The sequence below is a fragment of the Terrapene carolina genome, unplaced genomic scaffold (assembly GCF_002925995.2).
Source record: "Terrapene carolina triunguis isolate 2854851 unplaced genomic scaffold, T_m_triunguis-2.0 Scaffold139, whole genome shotgun sequence".
In the NCBI taxonomy this organism is placed as follows: Eukaryota; Metazoa; Chordata; order Testudines; family Emydidae; genus Terrapene; species Terrapene triunguis.
In genome coordinates this window covers 4810077-4821581 of record NW_020664490.1, presented here as the reverse complement: position 1 = coordinate 4821581, position 11505 = coordinate 4810077, and the positions used below count along the sequence as shown (strand labels likewise).

The 11505-nt window shown below is 45.1% G+C and overlaps 1 protein-coding gene across 1 annotated transcript; it reads right to left on the bottom strand.

The window, feature by feature from the left end:
- Positions 1-237: 237 nt before the first annotated feature.
- LOC112124005 (pancreas/duodenum homeobox protein 1) lies at positions 238-6087 on the bottom strand. Its single transcript, XM_024222557.1, has 2 exons — positions 5682-6087; positions 238-653 (listed from the first exon to the last, which is right to left on the bottom strand). The coding sequence occupies exons 1-2, from the start codon at positions 6085-6087 to the stop codon at positions 238-240; spliced, it is 822 nt and encodes a 273-aa protein (XP_024078325.1).
- Between the last annotated feature and the right edge of the window lie 5418 nt (positions 6088-11505).

Below are 11505 nucleotides of genomic sequence, written 5' to 3'. Positions count from 1 at the left end.
ATAAAGTAGAGTGAGGACCTCCCCCCCCCCACCCCCCACAAACCACACCAAGCCTTTCTCTGCTACAGCCAAACACTTTTAATGTTTCCACACGGACACCGGTGTAACTATACAGCACAGGGGCTCCCCGGGGGCGCGTGGCAAGGGTCCATATGACACAGAGGCTTGGCACCCCTGGCCCCTCTCCTTTAACTCTTACCCCTCCAAGCGGCGCCTGCAAAGGCCGGGGGGGTCCTTTCACCGAGCGTCCTGCTGCCTTCGCGGGGTGGTGGTAGAAGGCTGGGGGGAGGCAGCGAGGCTAGAGGGGAGCAGGTCTCTGGAGGCGGCCGAGGCCAGGCATTGCTGGAGCTCCTCTTTCCCCGGCAGCTCCCCAGAGGACACCACACAGTCTTGGTCAGCGTCATTGCTGTTTCCTCCGCCGGCCCCCGCTCCCCTCTTTTTATCCTCTTCCTTCTTCCACTTCATCCTCCGGTTCTGGAACCAGATCTTTATGTGTCTCTCTGTCAAGTTCAGCATGACAGCCAGCTCCACGCGGCGGGGCCTGGAGATGTACTTGTTAAAAAGGAACTCCTTCTCTAACTCCAGGAGCTGCGCTCTCGTGTAGGCGGTCCTCGTCCTCTTATTCTCCTCTTGCTCTACCACGTAGGAGCCACCTAAAGAGAAGGGAGAGTTAAAATCTACCCACCAGGGACTAGGACCCGGAGCGACGCTGGAAAGGCGATAGAAACTTCTTGTCCAGAACACAACGGGGGCGGGGGGCGGGGAGAGGCAGGTTTCCCCCCAGGCTTCCCCTTTTACTCACAGATGAGCGGTTTAATGGATCGGGGATTCTCTTTCGAGATCCAGACAACACTGAAACCACGGGCGTGTGTGGGTATTTGGTTTTTAATAAAACAGACTGAGCCCAAACCCCAGCACAAATCCTTGTCTGCATCCCAAAAGGTTTACAAATCCGGCCCAAGAAATTGACAGAGGGGTATGGATTCTGCCCTTTAAAGAATGAAACTAACAAGGAAAAGGCATTCCAGGGCCGAGGTGGATTTTTAAGAGCGTTTCTTTACAAACACCAGCACAGAGCGAAGACACTAGTCCGAAGCTGCTCCGCTTGTTACCTGTAAATCCGTTTAGTAACAAAACGCGCGCTGTGTGGTATGGATCCCGAGTAAAATCCCCGGGCCATACTCTACCATCAGTGTTTGAGTGCAAGTCCCCAGTTGAAATCAAGGTCTCAAAACTGACGAAATGATATGGCCCCTTGGGGGGGGGGGGGGAAATAACAGCCGGTGCATTTGTGACAATGGCTGATGATTACTGGCATAGGGCGATTTGTAAACTTCATGCTTTACAAAAATCGGAGCTGCCTTTGAGTGACAAAACCACCCGTTTTTTTGTAAATTAAAACTCCCAAACACCTCTCGCCGCCTCTCACCCAGCCCACAGACTTTCGGAGATTCTGCCACGCCGCCATCACGGCTACTGTACGAAAGTGAGCTTCCTTCGGCACTGCCAGCCAGAACCCCGGGGTTTATAATTCGGGTGCAAAAGTTTAAACCTTTTTTTAACCGCTAGACCCGGTCTAATTTAGAGGCTCCTCCTTCTTTCCTGGAGGCTGGAGCACCCCAAACTCCACTGCAGTCAATGGCTCCTGGCTATTTTCAGTTCATAGCAGTGCAAAAATTATTGTTGCTCTAGCTCAAAACCTCAACATCACTTTTGATTTTACAAAAGGAAAGGCGGATTCCTGGAAAGAGAAGTTTTCCTTAATCGGCCAGGAATTTGCAACGGATTAGTCCTAATCCAGCCATCATCCCAGTCATTTTACAAAGGCAAATACAATTCCCCAAGTGCTGGAACTGAAAAAAGAAAAGTGTCTGCTGTATTCACAGAGACTATGTTCCACAGGGATATTTGAAGAGTCTCATTAAAAAAACACAAACAAACAAAAACAAAACAAACAAGAACCCTGGATCCTGCAGTCCTTACTCAGACAGACCTGGCCAGTGACTATAAATAGAGAGCGCAGCCGGATCGGGCCCTAAAGCCTATTGCAACTAACTAATCGAAATGTAGGCTTCCTAGCATAATAACAGCTGTGAATAAACCTATGTGCCTGGTGTCACAATTCATGTGCAAAACCCATCCGGATAGTCCTATAACAGATTCCTAGTTCCCAGCAACCTCTCCCTTCTTCTGGGTGTTTGCTGGACAATGAGTATTCTATGTGGGTATTTTAAGGTTAAACACGCTTCAGACAGGTAGTATTGTTAATTAATTAATTAATTAATTAAATTAATGTCTTTTTAAGCAAATAGCCTTCACAACATACAAGATCTTTAGGCATGAAAAGGGAAAAACTACTGTCTAAATTATTATTATTATTTCTTGTTATTATATACCTTCTAGAGGGGGGCACTAATACACATTTAAACAACACGAGCCGTTCGGTTTATCATGCCACTCATTGTTAAACGTCCATTTTTGAAATTATTATTATTTTTCCCATTACTATAAAACCAAAAACGAATTGTGTGCAGAACAAAAAAAATATTGTCCGGCCGAGTGAAACTCAAAGGAGCAAGGACGTTTAGAGAGAGTGTGACCTTAATCCGTCCTTCTGCCTAGGTATTACAATACCTCTGTAAAGAAAAACAAGAAGATTTTTTGGACACTGCTGCAAATACCGAAGCGTAAGTGACTGTCCCCTGCGGATCCTGCCCCAGTTGAAATCAGTGCCATAACTCCGAGAGCAGGGCCCGGTGGGTTTTAAGAACTATGTTTGTACATAGGCAAAGCTCCCAAGGGGAATTCAAGAGGAAGTTTGCATGAGAAATATGAGGGCAAGGCTCAATTTTGCTTTTCGTGGACTTTGTAAATTCTAATTAAAAACTGTTTCACATAATGAAGGTCCTTCTGCACTGACATCAGGAACCCCGGGGTTTATAATTCGTGTGCAAAAGTTTAAACCTTTTTTTTAACCACTAGACTCGGTCTAATTTAGACACTCCTCCGTTCCTTGAGCACCCCAAACTCCACTGCAGTCAGTGGCTACTGGCTATTTTCAGTTCATGGAAGTGAAAAAATATATTGTTGTTATAATAACTCCAAATCTCATATTCACTTTTGACTTTACACAAAGAAAGGCAGATTCCTGGAAAGAGAAGTTTTCCTTAATCGGCCGGAAATTTGCAAGAGATTTGTCCTAATGCCATTGACTGCTATGGGAAAAGGCTCAAGCCCCAGTTGTTTACGGTTATTTGTATGTAAGATATTTTTGATCCCATATTTGCTTTTACCAGTATATGTTAACGTGTAACAAGGTGACGCTGCGGATTTCCCCCGAATCCTTGCATCGCTAAGAATCGGGCCAGTTTGTAGGCGATACCACTGCCAATAACCAGCTACGCCATTAATGCAAATGAACTTAATTCCAGATATTTCTTAAGGAAGCTGCTATTTCTAAAGATAAGCACTCATTCATACAAATATACATATATAGTATATGTAATGTGCATATACAGGCGTATATACGTACATTTATATAGAATACATACTCTATGCAAATTACATAAACATGTGTACATATCATGCGAGTATATATGTATATATGTGTGTATACATTATATATGTGTGTGTTTACATTGTATATATATATTTCACACACATGTTCTGAACCAAGTTTTTATGTAAGAAGCTACTTAGATTAATTGAAAAAGTCAGTATGGGAGAGTGTGTTCATGATTTTTAGGTTTTAGGGATCTCCCCCTATATTAAACCATGAGAATAGAGGGCGCGTATCTGGTTTCTTTCTATTTATTAAACGCATGTGAAATGGCTATGATTTGACCCCAGATCAAAAACCCTTCGAATATATTTGCCCTTTAAATGGGTGAAAGGAAAGACGTCCATTTCTTGCAGTGGTTTCTTTTCGTTTCACACTGTCAGGGTAAGGAGCAAAGAACACAGTTTGATTCTTGTTTTCAATTTAACGTAATTACCAGAATATTTCAGCATTATTTCAATATTTCACTACCTTTTCAACTGTCTGTTTGAACACAACCATTAATGTAATATTTGCTGTAGAGGTGTGACAAAGAGTGCACAAGGCACAGGGCAAGATAACATTGTGCAGCGAGAGACAGAAATATTGTTCTACAACGGAACTTTCTGTCCAGAGAGAGTTTCTTCCTCTTGCTGGCAGGTAGCTAATTCAGTTTGTGTATTGTGTCCCCTACCCAGGTTTAAAAAGTTTCCACAGTAAGACATAAGTAAGGCTAAAACAATCGCATACAGACAAGAATTGAACGGCCAGGTAGGCGGGGTTGTGGCGTTATTTATTAAAAGATTTAGCGTTTAATATTACTTTCAAAATGTCTTTTATTTTACTCTATATTGTGAGGGCATTTCAGACAGCAACTTGGCTGTGAGATCTGCGGGACATTCTGGGCTATGTTTTTTACGCAGTGAAATCAACGAGGGAGTCTCAAAGCGAGGGCACAACGTGGCCTTTTCGTAGGATCTGACTGCGAGTAACCCTGGGCATTCCCACTGGAAGTTGTCCATTTCCCATCCGGCGCTCCCTCTGCCCCGCGAGTACTGATACAAGTGGCAAAAACTGCATTTTCCGAATCAGATCCTGACGTTAATGGTACAGCTCTCAGGGTGAACTCCTGGCCCTACTGAAGTCAAAAGGCAAAGCTCCCATTAATTTCAATAGGGCCAGGATTTCACCTTCACTGTCTACAAATGGAGCAAGATGGGGGTCCTTGTGTTTTCCTTATCCCTTCTGTTAGGCATGGATCTCCGCCTTGCATTCTTTGCACACCCCGCTGACTGCAAGGGGAGTTTGGGGCTGGCTACCACGGGACAGTGTCCCAACAGCTTTAATATTTCCCAGTGACCGGATGGAATATACTACTAACAAACTGGCAGTGAGATCAGTATAAATCCCTGGACAATAAGCACCTGGTCAGGTGAGTTGAAACAGCAGCACCCTGTGTGTTTAGCTTAGATAAGTATCAACTTCAGCCTGATACTTAGTGCTAATTAGTTAATTAGTTAAACTAATTAGTTAATATTTGTTCAGTGCTTTGCAACAGTAAAGAACTATATAAGGACTAAGTATAATTGTAATCACTTTGCCTTCACCCAGTAGAAAACTGAAGGCGGTTGAGATTTATTCCTGAGCTTTTCTTTCTCACTGATTTGAAATGCGATGGCTTCATTAAAGGTATCAGAACTGGGTACATATTTCTGGATACAGGGTACTTATTTATATTATAGAAGAGTTGCCAGACTATACTATACAGACAGGATTGAAATAGAAAATGGACTCATAGATCTCAGGACATTGAAATACATCCCCATTTAAAACTGGTGCTATTGCTAATGCCAAACTGACCCCAACACTTCCTAAAACAGGAATTTTATGGAAGTGGAAGAGAAGAAACATTTACAGGAGAAATCTTGCTAGCCTGGCTTACTTCCTAGTGAAACAGCGAACAAATGATAGGGAATTTCCCTAAGCCTCTCTCTGAAAGTAATCACACACTGGGCTATCCCAAATGTAGTCTTCATTTAGTAACCCGAAGGGGAATTATTAGTGATGAGAAGGTTTTCTTGATATTGTACAAGACAGAAGGAGAGGAAGCAACAGCAGCAGCAGAAGAAGGCGACTATCTTACCGGTCCATTGTCCCTTCCAGGCGTGAGATTTGGTGGATTTCATCCATGGGAAAGGCAACTGAACTCTAGGTTCCTCTAAAACCCCAGTGACAGTCCCATCTGCAAAAGGAATAGCTTCCTGGTGGGGATGAGGAAGCTGAGGGTGATGAGGGTGGTGGTGGTGATGGTGATGAAGATGGGAGACCCCTGGATCCTCTGTAATGGGGGGTACCTCGTAGGGTGAAATGTCTGGCGGGCTGCCTTGTTCCAGCGCACCTAAAGCACTAGAGTAGGGTGTCTGCTGCTGTCTACCCATGTACAGGCAGGCTGGGGGGTTCTGGTTATAATCCTGTGCCTGGGATCTCTGAAACGCACACGAATCCTTGTAGAGCTGGGTCGATGCATAATACTGTTCTTCAGTGTTCATGGCTAGAAGGGGACCTTAGCTAGTGAAACATCAGGTGCTCCCACTCCGGGCAGGTTGTACGTCTGCTTTGACAGGTCCGCTTCACCTGCGGGAGCAGATGATGAAACAGAGACGGGGCCGGCCGAGGGTTGCCTCCCCATAGGCGCCACTTCTTCCCACGTGAGCCTGCCTCAGCTCCCCATTGGGCGGGGCGTTTCCCATAAGAAGAAGCCCTTGGTGGCTGGGATGGGTGAGCTTCTTTCGCTTTCCTCGGAGGGCTGGAAGCGCCGGTTCTGCTGCAAGCATCTTCACAGTACTGACACGTAGCGCATCACACCGGGGCATGTGTCCTCCTGGGTGTGAGACAGTGGGAATTAAACACCCCTGTTTGGGGGGAGGGGAGGTTTTTTAGGATCTAACACTCACATTGCCCAATGCATCGCTGCGGTTTCTGTACCTACGGTGTGTACAGAAAGACAGATGTAGGGGGCGGGGGCAGAGAGAGTCCGGGTGTGTATTATAGGTTTCAAGATAGTGCAGGTGGCTGTGCTTTCACTAAAGTTTGTCTAGGCTCAATCAACAAAAAGTGCCCAGGATTGTTGAATTTTAAACCTCTAACTTGGGAAACCCTATCTCCGTGTGTGAGTTAGATTAGGAAGGCCACTCGCTGCTTATCACATTGTCACTTACTTCGACGTGGGACTCAAGAATTCAAGTGATAACGAAAACGAATCCTTTCTCAAAGCACATTGACTAGCCTCTGGTTCATTGCCTTCTACAAACCGGGGAAGTCAGATCTCTGCGTTTTCAGGTGACTCTGTATATCTCTGTGTAACTGTTCCTGTCTACGCACACAGACACATCTATCAGCAAAACCACACAGATATCACATACACACACACGGATATAGATATTCTCGCACACAATTAGATATGCGCAATTGATTAACACAACACACACAATATCACAGCCCTCTTCCCAAATATTGAGGAAAAATGTTGTCAGTAGGTAGGTAAATTTGCTTGAAAAGCTGGGTAGACATTCTGTGTCCCTTTCAGGTTCACTCCTTATTGTCGTGTGTTGTTAATATTTCACAACCTCTTTGCAAGGGGTGAATCCTAACGTTTTTTTTTTTTGATGCGGTGCTATTCAAATTGCAAAATGTGTTTGTGTGTACTTGTGTGTATAGCTATATGGATGTGGTAGACCTATGTGAGAGTGTGGGCACACAGATGTGGATAGACAGAAGTAGGTGTGTGTGTGTGTTGTAGACACAGGAGTGTGTACATGTGTATGTTCCTTAGGGAAAAAGACCATCTGTGAAGCAATCTTGTGGCAGACACAGTGAAAAGAGGCAAAGATTTGCCTTCTCTCTGCAATCTTTCCCTGTCCTGGAGTGAATAAAGACATTGCTGGGTATTCGCCGCAGAAGACCACAATGCTATCAATATAGCGACCGATAGCGAACGCATTGATTCCCGACAGGGTAGTTTGGTAGACTTCTCTGCAGCTTGGCTGAGACGTGTTGACCCTTGGAGATAATGTGCTCTAAGTTGGTGCTGGTTGACTTGGTGACGAGGCTATGAGGAGGCGGAGAGCTACCGAAGAGGACAAAGATCATTTCCCTACCTGCTCGTGTTCTCGCGGACACACACACACACACACACACACACACACACACACACACACACACACCCCTACCTTACCTTGCACTCCTCTCGTGGTGCATTTCTGCAAAGCGGTCTCCATGCAAACCCCGCCTTGACTCCCCTGTTGTGGTTTGGTTCTAACACCAATTAAGGGGGGGGCAAGGGGGGAGCGCAAAGCTGAACATTCCATCCTGTCCCTATCTCCTGGCGGGCCCACGGCGAACGGGGCAGAGCTGAGGGCCCTGAGATGAGAGACACATTCTGGGTCCATAGATCTGCCTTTTGGACGGGGGGCTAATAACTGCCCAGGGACCCGGCAAAGAGCGCGCCTGGGTTGAGAGAGTTATCAGCTGTTCTGTGCGTGGCAGACAACGGAAACCAATGCCACGGAGCCGAAAAGGGCTGAGTAGATTGCTCAAATGCAGGGTTCCCGGGGATCATAAAACCTCCGAGTCCATTACATTTAAAATGAGTTTCCGCTATGAATCCATTCGCGTCCCCCCCCCCTCCCGCCCCGCTTAAAAAGCACACTGCGCATTTGATTCAATATTGAGCCATTAAGCAATTGCTTTCCCAAGTCATTTAACAGCAGCTCTTATGGATAAATAAACAAAAAAGGCTGTAAACCAATTACAGTGCGGAGAGTGAAAAAAGGGATTTTATTAGCAGGAATTACTGCTAGACACGGCTGCTACTCGGCTCCTCTCCCCCTACCCGAGCCTCTCCCCCAGCAAGAAAGCCCGGGCGCTATTTTAGAGCGGAATGCAAGAAGCAAGCTGCAGGCTTTTAGTCTTCCACATCGAGTGACATTATGATTAGTCTCGAAAGAAACGTCTCCTCCGGTGGGTCTCTTCCTTGGCGGGTTTAGGTAGAAGCGGGATTGTCTGGTGTGAAAAGCCCAAGTTTCTGAACCACTTAATTTCGCACTTTTAGGGGCGAGGCCTGCCAACCCTTACCCAGGCGGGTACAACTTTAGTAAAGGGGAGCCGCTCTGTTGCAGTTCGTGGCAAGCTGCTCACCAACTGCGGGACCAGAGCCCTGGTGGGTCTGGCAGCTTTGGACTTGTAGTTCCCAGAATTGAGCTGGCGACACAAATTTCAGCAGAAACCCCCTTTGCTGAGCTCATGCTCTGGCGGCCAGCTCTCTCCCAGCAACAGGCCACAGTGTGCCACTGGCTTTTAAGCAGAGCTCCCCAGTGACACCAATGGCAAGGGCAGACTGGTGCATCTTCGCCTCAAGTACAGACAAAGGTGGCTTCTCGCACGTAAACAAACTTCTGGGTCAGCTCCTACCTCCATCGTCGTTAATGGAGTTTTACCTTAGATGTCAGCGGGACGAGGATGGTCCCTTTGCGTGGTAAAGCTGCCACTCAAAGTCACTTCTAAACACACGCCCACCCCCTTCCCCAAATCCCAGTCCTTTTAGCCGGACACCCATCGCCGTGGTAGCTGCTCAGAATGACCGTTTCTGTGCAGCGCTGACAAACAGCCCTGACTGTGTGAAAAACCGATGATGGTTTCACTTGGGCTATTCTTCTGCCCCGACGTTAGTGCGCAGAGCAAGCGAGGCCACGCGCACAGCCACAGTGGCGTGCACAGAAAGAGAAGGCTGATAAGTCAAGTCAGGGCAATAAAAACCAAAGCAAATGGATTCATCGCCAGGTAGTACCATTAACCAACGGTGTCTTAATGCGATACTCTCCCTGTGACGAGCATTTCTAAGCAGAACAAACAACCTCCCTTAAAAGTAAATGAATTTCATATAATTTACAGCTAATTCTCCTTAATTCTGCTTTCACGAGCAGGCGATAAGGGAATGTTGCGCTGGTTAACAACAACCCGGCAAACTGAAGTTCAGGAAAAGGTCCTGGTTTTATTTCCAGCGGCAGTATCCTGGCCCTGTCTGACTCCGGTGGAAGTCCAGGGCAAAGCTCTCGCTGATTTCAAGCAGGATCACGTCGCTGATCCTAGCACGTTGGCAATCGCGATCATCCCTCTGTTCTTCCGAGTAGGAAAAGGGAGATGAGCTAGGTTTACAGGGTGACTGTAGATACCCTCCTGCCAGGGAAACTGCGACATTTTCTTACCTTCCCATGATCAGAGGGTGGGAGGTTCTAATAAGACCCGTGGCTCTGGAATTAAGCACATTTGAGGAGGAGCAGAACCTCCTCGGGCTCGGGACAAATCTTACAGAAACAGCTTTTCAGGTGAGGATCTGAATGCACGCTCCGGAGGCATATTGTACACTCATGCTGCATCCAGAACTCCCATTGAAATGTATGAGAAACCTAGATTGATGAGAAATAATGTAGAATGTTGACTAGCTTAGCAAAGATAAGGTTAAGGTGAGTTGATCATCTCCTACAAGTACCTAGGTAGGGGGAATGTATCTAATACTAGGGGACTCTTAATTTAGCAGCTAAAAGCAGAGCAAGATCCAGTGCCTGGAAGTTGAAGCCAGGGGGAAAAAAAATCAAACCGGAAATAAGTGGCACATTAGACCACTGGTACGGATTACTGAAGGATGTGGTAACTTCTCCCTCACTTGGAGTCTTTACACCAAGACTGGATGTCTTTCAAAAAGATATGATCTAGTGCAACTAGAAGTTATGGGCTTCACCTAAGACAGCGACCTTTCTGGCTACAAAATGTAGCTCTGAGCACTTCAGTAAAAGCCATACACAGTTTGGGCACATGTATGAGTTAAACACTCGCCAGGTTTGGCAGAAGAGTGGGTATGGAAACCTGACATTTAAATTATGTACTACCTTTGATCCTTGTGCATGGCTCCCATAAACATCAAATGGAGTGCCAGCACAGTCTGAGAGCAACACAGAGATCCAGGTTGTATATTACTGTGGCAAATAGGAGTACCGCTTTGAGGAACCATCACTTTCTATGTATCCTTATTCACATGAAATTTGCTGTAAGGATCTCTTAGTAAGACACTTCTCTATTCCAAGACAAAACAAAACAAAAAAACCCCTAAATTAAAATTCAATCAAGGTTAAGAGTATATATCAGTATCTTAAAGCTAAAAAAATTACATAATTATATAATTATCTCAAAATCAAGCTTTACAAACCCAGAATTTCAGAATTATAGGTATACTTAAAAATAATGCAAACATGTGACATCATGCAATAATCACGATTATAATTAAGGCATGTTTGTGGTGCCATATGGAATTAAACTGGAGGTGTCCCCCCCCCACACACAATTGATTTCCCCCGCTTCATGGTGTCACTACAGGACAGAGCTAAGGGTGATTTTAGCAATATATTTCCTTAGCTTAACAGGCTTGATCTTTTTAAATTTAACCTTAATGTAATGGGGTGCTTAGCACTTTTGAAAATCAGGCCACATGCGTAGGGTTGGGATTTTAAAGGTAGAGACCTAACACAGGAGCACCATCTGTGAGTTTCAAAATGAATAAATAAATAAATAAAACCAAAGGCATATAAGCACCAAATCCTATTGAAATTTAATGGCACTTTTGAAAACCCAATCCTAGATGCTTGAATTTGGATTTAGGACCTTAATATGAGGCATTGGGTTTTGAAAATCTTGTCCATGTCCCCCCAGGTAACGTTCTGATATCTATTAGTTCAAGCTATCAATAAACTGACTCCTTGAAATGTAAACCGTTCTGAACACAATTGTTTTATTTCTAGAAAATGTAACGAAAGCAATTTTTGTCTTTCAATGCAAATTACATGTGATTTTTGTAAACCAGTTTGTTCCCTTTTAAGTTACAGATTTATTATTTACTATTTTTATTATTTCCTCTC

Bases quoted from the DNA above. Each gene is read 5' to 3' on its own strand.
- LOC112124005 (XM_024222557.1), bottom strand. From the start codon at position 6,087: ATGAACACTGAAGAACAGTATTATGCATCGACCCAGCTCTACAAGGAT. The intron at 654-5,681 runs GTAAGATAGTCG...CCTTCTCTTTAG, and splicing joins CTGGAAGGGACAATGGACCG to GTGGCTCCTACGTGGTAGAG.